Source organism: Electrophorus electricus, chromosome 10 (assembly GCF_013358815.1).
Source record: "Electrophorus electricus isolate fEleEle1 chromosome 10, fEleEle1.pri, whole genome shotgun sequence".
NCBI lineage: Eukaryota > Metazoa > Chordata > Actinopteri > Gymnotiformes > Gymnotidae > Electrophorus > Electrophorus electricus.
The window spans coordinates 287,402-304,361 of NC_049544.1; the positions used below are offsets into that span (position 1 = coordinate 287,402).

At 43.4% G+C, this 16,960-nt stretch overlaps 2 protein-coding genes across 2 annotated transcripts; one reads left to right on the top strand and one right to left on the bottom strand.

Annotated features, from left to right (window-relative positions):
- Positions 1-4,823: 4,823 nt before the first annotated feature.
- On the top strand, positions 4,824-12,460 carry wnt4b (wingless-type MMTV integration site family, member 4b). The gene is made up of 9 exons (XM_027005911.2): positions 4,824-5,459; positions 5,753-5,968; positions 6,116-6,269; positions 7,027-7,111; positions 7,388-7,519; positions 7,786-7,928; positions 10,127-10,267; positions 10,527-10,689; positions 10,902-12,460. Exons 2-9 carry the CDS (start codon positions 5,880-5,882, stop codon positions 11,069-11,071), a joined length of 1,077 nt encoding a protein of 358 aa, XP_026861712.1. The 5' UTR covers positions 4,824-5,459; positions 5,753-5,879; the 3' UTR covers positions 11,072-12,460.
- On the bottom strand, positions 12,168-16,379 carry cdc42l (cell division cycle 42, like). The gene is made up of 6 exons (XM_035530803.1): positions 16,281-16,379; positions 15,363-15,467; positions 15,051-15,123; positions 14,862-14,971; positions 13,402-13,599; positions 12,168-13,123 (listed from the first exon to the last, which is right to left on the bottom strand). The coding sequence occupies exons 2-6, from the start codon at positions 15,465-15,467 to the stop codon at positions 13,034-13,036; spliced, it is 576 nt and encodes a 191-aa protein (XP_035386696.1). The 5' UTR covers positions 16,281-16,379; the 3' UTR covers positions 12,168-13,033.
- Between the last annotated feature and the right edge of the window lie 581 nt (positions 16,380-16,960).

Genomic DNA, 16,960 nt, shown 5'->3' on the forward strand with positions numbered 1-16,960 from the left:
AAACTCTTTTTTGAGCATTTTTGAGCCTCTGAAAGCACATAACTGGAAGAGTATAATATTAAAGATGACTTTGTGTAAGAGAATTGAAATTAAACTTAAAGTTTAAGCCTGTGTATGTCAGAAGAGTGCTTAAGGTCTCACAGATTTATTATTTCTTATTGTTTATTATTTTTATGGTACATTAAATACTGTTTCATCAGCTGTGATCGAGTGTAATTAAGAGATCAGCTGTGATCTACTGTATTTAATTCAGTGCCAAGTGTGTCTTGTGTTAGTTGAGAACAGTTCCAAACTGTTTTGTATTGCAGCATGTAGTGATGCATAGACAGGCTCGCTGTACCTCATATATATTCACTATTGGTTAAATGGAGTCATTCCAGTCTGCTGCTGATTTTGTGAGGTGTCAACAGCAGTAGAAACTCAGTCTTTCGTCTTAGGCCGGCTGTCTTTACAGAGATAATGCGGTAACAAAAGTCTGTTTGCATGTGCTTGTGGGTGCACATGTGTGTCTGAATGTCATCAGGTGCGCAGTGCACTTGTGTGTGTACATGTTTGGAATGTGTGTGTGTGTGTGTGTGTGTGTGTGTTTCCTAAACACACAGTAACCTGGCTGTTATCAGGGTTTCAGTTATTACTGACTAGGCATATGGAAACTGTAACTGAGATTTATTTCTTTATTTAGTGACTGTGGCTTTTAGTTCTATAAATTTAGTGTCTGGTTTTTATTTCTGTAAATTTAGTGACTGGTTTTTATATCTGTAAATTTATTGACTGTGGTTTTTGCAATCATCAGCTGTAAATATAAATGGGTATTATTAACAAGCAGTCTGCATGTATGGCAATGCATTATGGCGTATAGGTTATAGGTTATGAAATATAGATTAAGCACTATGGTTTATAAACTGAATGGATTATGGATTTGAGGGTCTACTGTAATTTAGTGTGTCATGACCATGTTTCACCTCACTGTGATTTCCTTCTCTAGCTCTTGACTGCTCGACATGTAACTGCAAAGGGCATGCCTACAATCCACACACACACACACACAAACAAACACAATCTGCTTCCTCAAAGAAGAGATCAGTCACCATGGAGACTCGGGGGTGGGCGTTCAGTTGGGCGTTGGTCACCAATCAGGGCTAGAGTTAGGGAGGTGGTGTCATGCTCTTATACCCCCCACCCGTAACATCCCATAATACTCTCCTTATGCTCAGAGACAGCCAGACTGTCCAGTCCTGCTTCACTACCTTGAGAGGGAGTAGCTAGTTGAGCAAGAGAGGGTAGTGAACTCACTATCCCACAGCCTACTTCACACAGACACACACAGACAAACACTGCCACACACATACACACATCCATGTACACACATATACACGCACAGACACACCCACACACACCCACAGGAACACCCCCACACACACACAAAAAGGCAGTGTTATCTATGGCGAGACAGTGGGGCCACCCAGTGGACAGTCAAGAGATATATAGCGAGTCAGTAAACAGGCTTTTCAGTTCAGTGAAGGACCTTTGTTTTCTCACACAGACACTGTGGAAATAACTCGCCAAGACCTTCCAGCTGACGATGCATTCTGTCTCAGAGCTGTGTGGGCCAGGAGGACCAGCTACACAGGGATTTCATTTCCATCCCATAATATCCTTTTGTATGTCCACTGTAACCCAGGGATACCAGAATGAGGTCAGATGGCGGTTCAGATATAATGGATGTGCAATGTTTTTATGGACACTGAGTGTGCACAGACACACAGACACACATACACACACACAGACAAATATGAGTAAAACAGGCTGTACATTGTTTATTGATATTAAACTAAAAATAAAGAAAAACACTTTTAAACACTTAGTAAAAATAAACATTGTACTAAGACACATCCTAAATACTAGCAAATCAACGAACCTACCAACAAAATGCAATTGATTTACTATAATGAGACTTCTTTTTTTTAACAAAAACTTATTGTTTGACACAAAAATGAACAAGAACCAGTTCACAACTGTGAATCATCGACCCAGTTGTCTAAAATTGACCAGCGGATCCACACAAATCTGGTTCACTGACCACAGGATACAAACTTTTGCACTGGTCACACAAGTCCCAAATCCCAGTAAAAACCAGTAGGATGAACTGATAAAGAGTGTGCACACACCAGACTCTGCTCCACAGAGTAGTAGTTCCAGACACTTTTACATATGTCCCTCAGCTCATCCAGCATTATCGGCAAAGACTCAGCACTGTTTTATATCCCATGCAGGCTGATGAAAGTACCACATGCAGGGGTGCGAAAGGTAACTGACATGTTTTGTTAAAATGATTGTTTGTTGTTGTTGTTGTTTTAAGAGGATTTTTCATATTCCATTACTTTACACATATTTTAATTTGTCATACGCTCAGGAGAGAGCATGCAGTCCCCCCTGTGTTCCTTTTTGAAAGTATATGTTTATTTGTTAATGACTGTATTAATACTGTGGAAATGTATCTATATAGGGGAAATATTGCATAGGAGAGTATTTTGTTATTTTAGTATATTACAAATGATGCTGTGTACAGTTGTGTGTTTGGGGTGTTTGGGGGGGGTTTGGGGGCAGGGTGGGTTGTTTGGGTTGAGTGTAGGATGTTTGGGGTGGGGTTTGGGTTGAGTGTGGGATGATTAGGGTGGGGTTTGGGGGGAGGGTGGGGTGTTTGGGTTGAGTGTGGGATGTTTGGGGTAGGGTTTTGCATTAGTGTGGGGTGTGTGGGGGAGGGTGGGGTGTATGGGGTGGGGTTTGGTGTGAGTGTGGGGTGTATGGGGTGGGGTTTGGGTAGAGGGTGGGGTGTTGCAGGGGTTATTTTCGAGAGCCGGTTGAATGGTAGAGGGGGAGATCCAGTTGACTGAGCCTGCACATTGTTGCTGTGGGAGGCAATGTCAGACATCACTGAGAAGGATGGAGGACACAAAGAAGAACAGTAAGTAAAGGAGAGGGGTGGAGTGAGGGGAGAGGGGTCTGGGAGTGGGGCGAGATGAGGGGGAGGGGCGGAGTAAGGGGAGAGGGGGCCGGTAATGGGGCGGGGAGAGGGGGGAGAGGGGGTGAGGTGAGGGGATAGGGGCGGGGTGAGATGGGATGGAGTGAGGGGAGAGGGAAGAGTGAGTGAAAAAGAAAGAATGAGAATGGAAAGATGAAGGGACCAGCTAGTTATTTATATAACATATATTACATCTGCATTTAGGATATAAAAACACTACAGTTTATTATGTATAGAGATAAAACACTACAGTTTATTATGTATGGAGATAAAACACTATAGTTTATTATGTATGGAGATAAAACACTATAGTTTATTATGTATGGAGATAAAACACTATAGTTTATTATGTATGGAGATACTTGTATTTGCAGTTTCAGTGTTACTGATTTGAATTAAGTGGTAGGCTGATTAATGCAAACTTACAAAAATGTCCCCTGTAACTAGCAAAACAGTTGAATGTGTTTTAACCCTATTTGTGTTTCTTAGATTTCCACAACCAAATTCTCCAGGGAGGGAGTACTGTGAATGTTCTAGATGCCCTGCACAAAGCATTAATCTCTCTCTCTCTCTCTCTCTCTCTCTCTCTCTCTCTCTCTCTCTCTCTCTCTCTCTCTCTCTCTCTCTCTCTCTCTCTCTCTCTCGCTCGCTCGCTCTCTCTCTCTCTCTCTCTCTCTCTCTCTCTCTCTCTCTCTCTCTCTCTCTCTCTCTCTCTCTCTCATTCTCTGTATGCTTTGAGATTTTCCTTAATTACAAATACACAGTGTGAAACTTCTTCCCTAAAGGACACAAAGAAAAAAAAAAAAAAATCCCATACAAGTGACTGAGTTTCCCAACTGAAGCTTTTTATGGAAGTGATCAGCATCATGGTTGAACCCCTCAGCTTTCCCCTGCTCCCCCCATCAGAGGTGATTTATTTCCCTCCAGTTCCAATATTTGTCAGCCCAGTGGTTCCCCTCTTGTCTAAATGTCATCCCTTCTTTTAAGACAATGTGAAAGGGTAAAGAAGGAGGGAGTGGGGTGGAGGGGGAGGGGAAGGTCTCCCTCGTAAAAACAGCAACAAAGTTTGGGAAAATTAAACATTAGGTAGGATGCGTTCGTCCAGGCAGGTTTGGGGGAAGGACTGTGTGGCTGTGGGGTATGGCTGTGTGGCTGTGATGCTGTACAAAATGGCTGTGGAGGTGTGTGGCTGTAGGTTTGTGGGGCTGCAGTGTATGGCTGTAGGGCAGTGGGGTTGTAGGGCTGTAGTATATGGCTGTAGGGTTGTGGGGCTTTGGGGCTGTAGGGCTATAGTGTATGGCTGTAGGGCAGTGGGGCACTGGGGCTGTAGGATACTGCTGTGGGGCTCAGAGGCTGTGGGACTGTAGTGTACGGCTGTAGGGCTGAGGGGCTGTGGGACTGTAGTGTAGGGCTGAGGGGCTGTGGGACTAGTGTACGGCTGTAGGGCTGAGGGGCTGTGGGGCTGTAGTGTACGGCTGTAGGGCTGAGGGGCTGTGGGGCTGTAGTGTAGGGCTGAGGGGCTGTGGGACTAGTGTACGGCTGTAGGGCTGAGGGGCTGTGGGGCTGTAGTGTACGGCTGTAGGGCTGAGGGGCTGTGGGGCTGTAGTGTACAGCTGTGGGGCAGGACTGTGCTGTTGTACATTTAAGATAATTTATCATGGTGGCCTGTATTTCTTTCTCACATTCTGCTGACTTTCACACAAAACCATTTTATAAGAGCTGCAAGATTTAAGGGGTAACATTTTCTGATGCAAGATTCACTGACACTGGATGAGACACATCTACGTCATACACTTTCACAGAGGAACCCCCCTCACACACACACACACACTGTTCTGCGTAAGCACTGATGTTTGAGGTCACACACAGTGTTCTCTGCTAACAGTAATAATGAGGCCAAACCTATCTCTCTCTCTGTCACTCCTAATACAGTCTGACCCATTGCCTTTCCTCTGTCCCCATCCCTCACTCCCTCTCTCTCTCCCTCTCTTTCTGTCCATGCCTCCTTTATAACTGGCTTCTTACCATCTCCACCACCACTCATCCTCCACGATTCTACTACGACAGTCAGTGTTTGGAGAACGGATTGAAACAAACACTTAAGACACATGTGCTTCTCCAGCATAAGGATACACTTTAACCGCATCGCGTCTGGTTAGAGTTCACTGGTCTACTTCTTTGGAAGCCTACATAGCATAGATAGTGTGAGATAAATAGAACTGCAATATGATAAAAAACACTTTTATAAAAGGATAAAAAAGAAATATTCATAACCTGCTTGGTTAAAATCGCTGGCTTTTGGGACATATGATTCTGCTGGATCTAATGAGTGACTTTAAAAGGTAAATCTGGATTGATTTCTCTGTGGCCTGGGCTTTGAGCACAGGCAGGCTGGCCGCCGGTCCGAGCAGAGCGGCAGAAGACACGTTCTTTACTGGTAAGACTCACTCCTCATGTCTGTTAATCTGTACCCCCTATGAACAAGTTGCCTCCTCTAGGTGTGGACATACTGGTCATACACAAAAGACTCCACAAGGACTGAACGTTGATTAGAATTTAGAAAATGCAGTGTGTTAATAGGATAAAGTGTGTTGCAGTGATGACGCGTCCTCTAAAAATGTTGTCATATTAACTCAAAGGGGGTGCGTAGGAGAAAGGAGTTTAAGATGGTGATTGTATGTGTGTTTTGAAGGACATTTCCAGTTCACGGATAATGATCTTTTTCATCAGATTATGAGGGGACAATCCCCAACACAGAGACTAAGACAATAAGACAGGAAGACCCACGGCTCCACACCTGCAGCGTGTCCTTCCCCCAGCACAAGACCACCTTGCAGACCGAGTGACAAGCAGTCTGATGCCCACTGTCTCCTCTGTGAATCACACGGGACGACTCCTCCTGCTGTTGCTATGGGCAACCCACCTTTCCATGGCGACCAACTGGCTGTAAGTGAGCATGCCTAAACACGTTTGTTTGGAATGCAATAACATGTAAAAGATGGTGACATCTTCCTCTCTCCCACATACCCTCTCTTTGTCTTTTTCAACATTCTCATTTTTCCTTGTCTCTTGTTCTTTCTCTTGTCCCTATAGTTCTCTGATGCGGTTGCCGCGCTCTCGCCCGATTTCAGGCGTTGGGTCATGCGGTCGCCTGAGGGGTCTCTCGGCAGGGCAGGTGGGGGTGTGCCGTGCGCGGGGGGAGGTTATGGAATCTGTACGGAGAGCTGCAGAGATGGTCATCGAAGAGGTAAAAGACAGTGAATACTAAATCTAACACATCCACAAACACTAAATCCAACACATATACAAACACTAAATCTAACACATCCACAAACACTAAATCCAACAAAACAGAAACACAAATACAAGCAAAAAACAGATGTGGGTCATGAACCAGAGAGTGCAGACAAAATGTCAAAGGATACAGCCAAATCGTAAACGAGTACACAGTCCTTAGGGATCAATCCGAACAGGCAAACAAAGAGTTGAGGCAGAGACAATAGTCAAAATCCACAAAGTACACATAAGCCAGGCACAGTAATACTTTACAAACACAGAGTGGAGCAGATCAGTATAAACAGCAAGGTGATAGGGAAACAGGTGAAAAGAATCAATAATCATGAAAGGTGGACTGGATGAGACACAATTAACAATAACCCAGTCTGGATCAGGGGGAGTGTCATTAACCCTAACCCAGTCTGGACACTTTTAGTAAAAAATACAAGATCATTTTAAAATTATTTAATACAATTAAAAAATGATCACAGATTCTTAATCAAAACCAAACCAAAACAGCTCATTCTCTCTATATACACATTCTTACCCACCACACACACGCTTACCTACACTCTCTTACTCACACACACTCTTGCAAACTATAAAGTGTATTTTGGAAGGGTCACTGTCTGAACAATAGCATGTTTACTTGACAGGAACCTTTCTGAAGTGCTCAATCTGTCTCTACCTGTCTGTCTCTCTCTTTCTGCCTGTCTGTCTCTCGGCAGTGCCAGCACCAGTTCCGTAACCGTCGTTGGAACTGCTCTACTACACCTCGTGGCATTAACGTGTTTGGTCGGGTCATGAACCAAGGTCAGAACTTTCTGGGTTTCTCGTGCTAGAGGTTGCCTTCTGCTGTTCCACATATCACACGATACTGCATTCTAATTTTACTTAAGCATTTTTCCTGTTTTCCCATCTTAAGTTGCATTGTGAGTTCTGTAAACCAGGCCTTCAGAAGAGGCAGTCCTCAACCAGTTCTGACTATGACACTGGAGTCACTGGTGTCACTGGTGCCAGTTGCTGGTGGTGTCATTCTTGGCTAAGTGTGTGTGTGTGTGTGTGTGTGTGTGTGATTGTTCTCTGCAGGCACGCGGGAGGCAGCATTCATGCATGCTCTGTCCTCTGCTGCGGTGGCTGTTGCAGTGACACGGGGCTGCAGCAGGGGGGAGCTAGAGAGGTGTGGCTGTGACCGGAAGGTGAGAGGGCTCAGCCCAGAAGGTGAGTCCGCCAGCCATGAAAAACTACTGCACTACACTAATGAGGAAAAAAACACTAACAAGAGGAAAACCACCAGCACACACAGCCTACACTAATGAGGAAAAAACACCTAGACCTGAGTAACCCCAGATCTTTACATAGTGTGAGCTCTTATACATAAGCCCTCCCATCCTTTCAGGCTCTCATACATAAACCCTCCCATCCTTACAGGCTCTCATACATAAACCCTCCCATCCTTACAGGCTCTCATTTTCACCCTTCCTCAGGGTTCCAGTGGTCAGGCTGTTCCGATAATCTGTCCTATGGTGTGGCGTTCTCACAGACGTTTGTGGATGAGCCAGAGCGTGCAAAGGGTACGTCATCAGGGCGACCACTAATGAACATCCACAATAATGAGGCCGGGCGAAAGGTACGTTTAGATGCCTGACTATAGCATCGTCCCTCACTTCTGCTCACTCACTCACTCTCTCACTATCTCATTCTCTCTATCTCGTTCGTTCTCTCTCTCTCTCTCAAGATGGCTTTATTCTGAATGGTTGTGTGAAATACAGGTATGTTGTCAGAGCACTGGAATTTCAGTTCCAGAAAATTCATATTAATAAACTTTAACATTTTCAAAAGTCAGTTGGTCATTGCATTAATAAAAGTAACATCAGCAAAATAACAATAACAAAATAAAATCACAACCACCATGGATAATAATAACAATAATAATCATAATAATAATGTTGTTAGGGTTCATTTCTAGGGTCTGCCTTAGTGTTTCTCTGAGTCTGGTCTTTAAATGCAACGTTTTACTGGGACTGCTGTTTAAATGCTGTGTTTCTCGGGGCTGGTCTTTAAATGCAATGTTTCTCTGGGACTGGTCTTTATATGCAGTGTTTTTTTCTGGGACTGTTGTTTAAATGCATTGTTTCTCTGAGACTGGTGTTTAAATTCAGTGTTTCTCTGAAACTGGTGTTTAAATTCAGCGTTTTTCTGGAACTAGTATCCAGAAATTTAAAGGCCATTTTTGTTGACAGCATACAGTATAATTTGGCTGTTGTCCAAATGTATACCTGTGATGACTGAGGGACCCCATACATCACTACCATATAGCACAATTTGCAGTATTACATTCAAATCATTTGCACCAATCTGAAATGGGTATATCAATCTCCTCTTTATTGCATAAAGTGCATAAAGAGGTTTTTCTTTTAGTGCATTCACTACACCATGAGCTGTAGGCCATGCTGCTTAGAGTGAACTGGTGTCTGACCATGATGTTAGTCTTTTTTGGGTTTCCTGCCTGGTTCTGGTTCTGACAGAAGTTCTCCAGCATGTCCAAGTGTTGCATGAACATCTGTGCAGTGTGTGACAGGAATGTAAGTTCCCTCTCTTCCCTCTAGAGTGAGTCAGGGGATGCAGACTTATCCAACTGCACCATGAACAAGTTGATGTAAAAACTGAGCTGACACTGCATCCCTGCATCCCTCTTTCCTGAATGAAGAACTCTGGCGGTTTCTGTGAATTTCTGCCAATTCTTATCCAACACTTGTTTCCCAAAGAAATCAATTAAATATCCTCAAAGACTTTACACTCTACATTACTATAGACAGTTTAGAAAAAAGTTCACCATGCCAAATAGAATCGAATGCCTTAAAACAATTTTAAAAGCCAGGCAAGATTTTACCATTGTTGATTGATTTACACGTTTATTGATTGAGTGTGTAGGGTGTAAATGTGTTTAGTCATACAATGATTTGGAAGGAAGCCAATCTGACTCTCACTCAGGACACTGTCTGCTAAAGAATGTTAAAATCCTTGTGATTAAAATGCTGCTAAATAGAGTGCCAGATTACAGATCACATAAATACAGAGCCAGATTACATCTCCCACAAATGCGTGGCCAGATTACAGCTCACACAAATACAGGGCCAGATTACAGATCACACAAATACAGGGTCATATTACAACTCACACAAATCCGTAGCCAGATTACTGATCACACAAATCCGTGGCCAGATTACTGCTCACACGGCTCTCTGTAGCTCAGATGGGCTATATTTAAGCATCATTTAATTTGAAGGATTTGAGTTTCTGTGCCAATTACTCTTGTGTTGTTGGATAATTGATCAGGTTTTGTCTTTAGTTGCACTCAGTTATTTGCAATATTTGCTTCATCATATTGTAATGTTAATGTGGCTATATCTTAGATATGTCTTTGTAAAGGTTTTCAGAATGTGTTTTTGGAAGACTCTCTGGTGAGCGTCGTCTTTCTACATTTCATTTTTAAAATTTAAATTAGCTTTCTTGGCATGGAAAAATCATGTATTGCCAAAGCATTTACAGATAAACAGTGCTAATATGTAGACAAACAAAAATATTTAAACACAGATGATGAACAGAGCAGTAAACAGGAATATATACTCTATATACCCTGTACACAGTATGTATACTGTAATGTGTACACATATACTGTCTATGTATATATACAACATCCTGCTATACACAGTGCATAAACTCTACTGCAGAAAGCAACATGAACAATCTTAATGTGGTGCATCACTGATGACTCAAATCTTCAGTGTGACTATGTCTCTCCCTCCCACCCACCCCCAACCCCAGGCTATCCTCCACAACATGCAGGTGGAGTGTAAGTGTCATGGTGTTTCAGGCTCCTGTGAGCTCAGGACCTGCTGGAAGGTCATGCCCCCGTTCCGGCGTGTCGGTGTTGTGCTGAAGGAGCGCTTTGATGGAGCCACAGAGGTGCAGTACAGTCTTTACCCCTGACCTTTTGACCCCATAACCCCTTAAAGATCTCAAGTCCAGGGTTCCTACTGGTCAGGACCTGTAATTTAACTCACAAACACTCAAGCTAAAGGTTTAAATTCAAAACTTCACACAAGCGCAGATGCTGTTTACTGCTTTGCTAACAGAAACTCTATCAGCTGGGCTGTCCTGATGCCCAGGGAAGCGTGGGAAGGTCATAAGGTCATAGGTCGTGCCTCTGTCTGGTTGTTCTCAGGTGCGTCTCACACGGGTAGGCTCACGCACTGCTCTACTGCCGAAGGACTCCCAGGTAAAGCCCCCGTCTGCCCGTGACCTGGTCTACCTGGCCCCCTCCCCAGACTTTTGCAAACTAGATCCCGAAAACGGCATCCCAGGGACAGCAGGACGCCGCTGCAACGGTGAGCCCACTAAAACAGATCCACACACTCACACACACCTGCACATACTCATAGTGATACACACACAGTCCTGCATATACTCATACTGACACACTCTTTCACACACACACACGCTTACATTTTCATGCTCATACTGACACATTCATACACACACTGTAAGAGCACTGTGTCATACTCCCTCTCTGTACTCCTCCTCTTCCTCTCTGGGGCAGGGACGTCACGCCTAGCGCCAGATGGCTGTGAGCTGGTGTGTTGTGGACCGGGCTTTCGAGCCGGACGGGCTGAAGTGGTCCAGCGCTGCTCCTGCAAGTTCTCCTGGTGCTGCTCGGTCAGGTGTCAGCAGTGCAAAAACACTGTGCTCATTCACACCTGCAGAGAGTGATTGACTCGCTCGCTCTCTCTCTCTCTCTCACACACACACACACACACACACACACACACACAGAAACACACTAAGTCTGCAATGACCCAGATATCCCTCTCACTTGCTTATACACAAAAACACACATAACTTCCTAAAAAGCCATTTAAGAAATGTTTAACCTATGTACTAGAATCCACCCCTTTTAGATTAATACTTGTAAACTAGTTTCTAGAGGTGGGGTTTCGGTTTGAAGCACAGCAGTGCCATGCATTGTTCATGTGTTTCTGCAGAGTCCGCAGGCTGTGTTGGTATTTTGACCTATAGTAATATGCTTCCACCTGGTGGTGTAGTAGAGATCTGCCTACACAGCCTTTTCTCCAGGAATGAGTTAAAACCAGCTTTAAAAACAGAACAATTCCTCTAAAGAGTCATTTTGGAAGAGCTGACAAACTAATGTGTGGATTTCACCCAGTGCCACTGGCACACTGCAAATGTATCTCCAAACTCCAGACTCAGATCAGCCAGCCACTCCTATGCCAACACATGAGGCCCAGCTCAGATGACAGGGGGTTCAAATTACACTGAAGATCTCTCAGTGTGACAGTAGGGTCAAATTACACTGAAGATCTCTCTCACACACAAAGTAGTTATTCTTAACTCATACTGCTGTACCCCCAACCTACTTAAGAGTTATGTGCAAATTAACCCTGTTGCTTTAGTATATAATAGCACTATACATTTAGACTAGGGTCATTTAAAAATAGCCAGTGCCTATAATTTCTCTTCAGTGTTACCCTCTGACCCTCATTATTTATTTGAATGCCACTACTGTTTGCTGCTGCAGCTGCATGTTGTCTCTCTGCACACCTCACGTGTGAACGTGGTCTTTCTGCACGCCTGTCTCACATGTGAGCGTGTTGTCTCTCTGCACACCTGTCTCACTGCTGTAATAAACTGCTCTTCACACCCAAACGCTGGCTCGCTCTGTGGCAGCACACCTACCACCCGACCTATGACTGCTACATCAGTCAATATGACTGTTGCAGGAATAGTTTACAAATATTTATCCACTGAACATGATAAGTAGGGCTAATAAAACATCAGAGCTTTCATGTGAGTTGTATCACTTTTATTACAAATATAGTGAGATACAAACATCACAGAGCTGAACTAAAGTTTTAAAGGCCAGTTTAAATGTATACTTTGTTTTTAAACTGTTATTTAAAAATAGCACATTTCAAACTGTTACATCAGTAAATCACAATCAAAAAATAGGTCTATTAAAAGGAAAACAAAAAAGGTTTCAAACCATATCACCTCTAAACTCATTAACCTGAAAGGGAGAAAACACCTTTATTACAGTACATTATATTGAGGGCCTCACTCAGGAAATGCTGCACCCTGTAGGCTGCTTTGGGTACTGCATGAACTGGGGCTTAGAAACACCATTGTCACTGAATGGGTGCAGGCAAGGCACAGCGGATGACTGTGGCGGTGACCTGTTATCCAACACGCCATTCTGACAGCTCCTGCCTACGACTATGAAACCCTCACATCTATACAAACACTGTGCAGGAGACCCACTCTGACAAAACAAAGCAACAGACAGTTTTAATCCAGTGTTGGGATCCACCATCCAGCTCTGAAAGGAAGCTGTAGATGTCCCAAACACAACATAAGACAAAGGGCAGAAATTAGTCTACAAAGATTATTTGCAGGTGTCAACCTCCCACCAAAATGACAATTATTCTGACATGAACCTACATGAATACATTTGAATGCAGGAGTTAGAAGGTCTCAGATATGGTCTTGTCAAATGCAATAACAACAACAGGATCCTCCGTTACAAGTCTCCTTTAGGTCTTGACAGATTAAAAGCAGGAGGCATGTGTCTCTGCTGTTGTTGTCACGTTTGTTAAGTTCTCCCAGTCTGCCAGCTAACTCTCCCTATCTCTGGGCTAACTGGGAGCGTCATCTCCTCTACAGCAGAGCACAACGCTTCTTTGGCTTGGTCTCTGGAGGCTCAAGAGCTGCCAGGATGGCTTCATCAAACACGTTCTTCAGTCCTCTCTGAGCGAGCGAGAGAGAGGGGGAGAAAGAGAGAGGGTCAAAATGTCAAACCCCATGTAAACACTAAGTGAAAAAAGTGGGTCTCACACATGTGCAGGAATTACACTTTAAATCTCATATAAGATCAGATGCAAACCTGCATCACCCACACACGTACTGGCTGATTTTGCAAGATGTGTGTTACCATGTGACTGGGAGCCTGGGCAACCCTCCAGCACAGTGAGGTAAGACAAAAGCAGCTTCCATGTGTGTGCTGACATAAGCGCTCCACTCTTTACCTGGGTGAGGGCGGAGCACTCCACGTATTTGACAGCGCGGAGGTCTCTAGCCAGCTTTTCTCCACTCTCGGGTGATAGAGGGCGCTGCTTGTTCTTTGCCAGTTTTTCCACTGTGTTACTGTCGTCTCTCAGATCCACCTGGGTGCCCACCAGCAGGAACGGAGTGCGTGGGCAGTGGTGGGAGATCTCTGGCACCCACTGGCGCAGAGCGGGTGGGAGAGACAACAGGAACCCCATGTGAAAACTTTGGTAGGCTGACTTAAAGGAACCCTAGGGTTAGGGACACTCCCGTGTTCTTCATCCTAACTGTAGCATACTGCCAATTACCAGGGACAACAATGTCAACACAGTTCATCTTAAAAGAGACAGAAAAACACCAACAGAATAAACAAAAGCAAAAAAAACCTTTTGACTCACAAGTAGTGAAACATTTTTGCAGAATATTTTCTCAAATTTAGTTTAGGCATTTGTGAATTAAGATGCAAATATGTATAAACGGTTCTTTAAAAGATGGGACCACTTTTCTAGTGGGAGGGCTGGTGTGTTTTATGTCAGCTCTGAGCCTACTGTAGACATACAAGTGGTAATGCCACAACATTCATACCAGAACACACCTCAACACCTTAGGACACGCGCACGCACACACCTTAAAACAAGCAAACATTAACACAACTCTGTAAATTGTTCCCTCATGTCATCTTGACATTTGTTGTTAAGAGTGTAACATATATAACTTAGAATTAGCATTATACTGCCACATCCATCAGTAAATGTTTGAAGTAATTGAACAATTACCCTTTTGGTCTTTTATTGTAATTTTGTTTCAAGTCAACAGGTTTTTCATTCTTTTCTACATAGAGAAATGCATCAGAAGTCCTCCCTGTGCTAATCTGGTGTCTAGAGACTAGACCGCTCAAGAAAAAAAAAACTGGGAGTATCTCTTTAAGAACAAGCTTGGCTTGTTTCAATTATACATGTATAATAAACATTGTAAACACTGATTTATCTGAGCTAGTCAACTAAGCCAGTAAGATGGGTACATAGGGTAGGGCCCCGAGATCTGTATGTTGTAAACATTCCGTTTTTCTTTATTAAAACCACACCTCCCACTGATCCTTGCCCTTTCTTTTTCTATTTAAATGTAGTGTGTGTCTCTGTGCTATAGCCATCACACACAAACACCTGCAACATGTCAAAAATATTTACTTTAAATATTAATATACTTGTAAAGTCCAATGAAAATATAATCAGAGTTGATGACAAACATCCAACTTCAGTCCAACTACAGCAGTTCAATATTTGATAGGTTTTGTTTCAAAACCCAGAATCCCACTGGCACCTTTGTGAATGGTCCCTATGCATCTGCTCAGAGAGGAAACTGGAACAGTGTCACCCCCTGCTGGCCTGGAGCAACATCCTGAAGTGAGAGGCAGAAATGAGATCAAATGGAGGAAACTGACCTTCTCTTTGACATTCTCGAAGGAGGAGGGCGAGACAACAGAAAAGCAGACAAGGAAGACGTCGGTCTGTGGGTAGCTGAGAGGCCGGAGTCTGTCATAATCCTCCTGGCCTTAAAGAGCAGAGACAGTGACATGAGCATGCGCGCACACACGCGCGCACACACATACCCCTTTATACACACAGCTTACCAGCAGTATCAAAAAGGCCCAATGTATAAGGTTCTCCGCCAATCATAACAGTCACAGCATAATTATCAAATACCTGGAAAACACAGATATTTTCAGCAGTATTAGTAAGCCACAGGTCACATTCAGGAAAAGTTCATTTATACAGCTAGGGCTAAATTTTAATGACCACAAAAATCACCTGAAAAACAAACTACTGTCTTCTACTATGAATAATGTCAATTAAAGGTTTCACAACATGTTCAGTAAACTGTAACACCACTTTGATGGTGTGTAGAAATTCCCCGCAGTGAAGCAGGCCTTCTCGTCACTCACCGTGGGAACATATTCGGAAGGAAATTTGTTGGTTGTGTAGGAGATTAGGAGACAGGTTTTCCCAACAGCTCCGTCCCCGACCACCACGCACTTAATCGTCTGCATCTGCATTGAAAATGCGGCAAGCAAATGTCAGCTGTGCGACAATGCAGTACTGTTATTAAGCTTGGACGGTAAGCCTGCCTGAATCTGGACGAGATGGACAGAGAGAAACACACTGAACCAGCTAACCAATTTCCGCAAGTTCAAAAGACCCGTGCAGGATGTCTGGTGCAGGACACACACCAGCCCTGCAGGCGTCCTGAAGGAGGCAGGCCGTGTTCCTCTAACTACTTCGCAGGTTGAGTCTGTCAACTTTATTAGTCACTTCCTCCTACCGACAAGAGCGCAAAACCCTTCGGTTTCGATCGGTTTGGTAGACAGTAGAACTCTAAGGTTGACCGCGTGTCAGATAGTAACCATAACACTAACTAACCCTAACCTAACCCAACACTGAACCTGAACCTAAACCTAAACCTGCCACAGTGATACAGAAACGCTGCAGTCTCTCACGCTTCTCACTATTTGAGTCGAGCAACTTCAAATGTAAACCAAACACAAGAGTACACGAAGAAAACGTCCCAGTAAGTCATCTCGTTTTCTTTTAATAGTTGTTTTAAAAGTAAAATATTATACCACAACTGATCTCCACGTCTATTATATCAGATAACCAAGCTAGATAACCTAATCACATTAGACAAGAGACGATGGCCAAGTTCAGCTAGCAGTGGCTAGAAGCGTTTAAAACGCCATTTCAGTACGACTAAGTCAGGCGAACAGTGACATCGAAACACACAAAAGGAAACCACATACGAATGTATTATTATTAAAAGGGAAAACAAAGCGCACATTACAACACATTTACTGAAAAACACTTACTGTTTTTCTCCGCCGACTAGGCGTTGGTTACGTCCGGATTTGCAAGTACCAACACAGACAGAAGAAGGCGTGTACCGTTATGACGTAAAGAGGCGTGACCCTACGTGACGAGGAAAACGTCATGTCCTGTAAGTGGTGCGTTGTTTGTATTTCGTCCCCATCTCTTCCATTTACCGTACGAAAGTAATCTCCTTTATTGGGCTGTTGCTTGGATTCTTTATTAAAGTCACACAACACGTGTTAGAAATTTGATGTAACTGGAAATAAAAAGGCCATAACCAAATGTTATAACTGAAATACGAGCATTTTGAATCTTCCAGGAATGTGAAGATAACAATGAAACATTCTAACCTAGACGACCTCTTTTCCAATATAAAAGTGCTGACCTCAGTAAGAGTACTTAGGTATAATTTATTCTAGTTTATTTCCATTAATATATTTGCGCCGTATGTTTAATGCATTTTATTTGTCTTGTTGCTAACTTTTAATAATCGTTTTGATTATCAATGTAAACAGTCAAATGTAGGTACAGAATTGTATGTTATATAATAAGTATAAAAATGTGAAATTTGGCGTGATTTGGAAGATCTCCACAATTCCGACGAATCTAAAAATAAATCAATGAATGTGCACGTAAAGGCCGGACTTTTATGTGAGCAGGCCCTGCTTTGTGGCTTCTT

Coding starts and splice junctions, on each gene's coding strand:
- wnt4b (XM_027005911.2), top strand. CDS start 5,880: ATGCCCACTGTCTCCTCTGTGAATCACACGGGACGACTCCTCCTGCTG. Junction 7,520..7,785: donor GAGAGGGCTCAGCCCAGAAG/GTGAGTCCGCCA, acceptor ACCCTTCCTCAG/GGTTCCAGTGGTCAGGCTGT. Junction 10,690..10,901: donor AGCAGGACGCCGCTGCAACG/GTGAGCCCACTA, acceptor TCTCTGGGGCAG/GGACGTCACGCCTAGCGCCA.
- cdc42l (XM_035530803.1), bottom strand. CDS start 15,467: ATGCAGACGATTAAGTGCGTGGTGGTCGGGGACGGAGCTGTTGGGAAA. Junction 13,600..14,861: donor TCGAGAATGTCAAAGAGAAG/GTCAGTTTCCTC, acceptor GCTCTGCGCCAG/TGGGTGCCAGAGATCTCCCA. Junction 13,124..13,401: donor AGTGCTCCGCCCTCACCCAG/GTAAAGAGTGGA, acceptor TCGCTCGCTCAG/AGAGGACTGAAGAACGTGTT.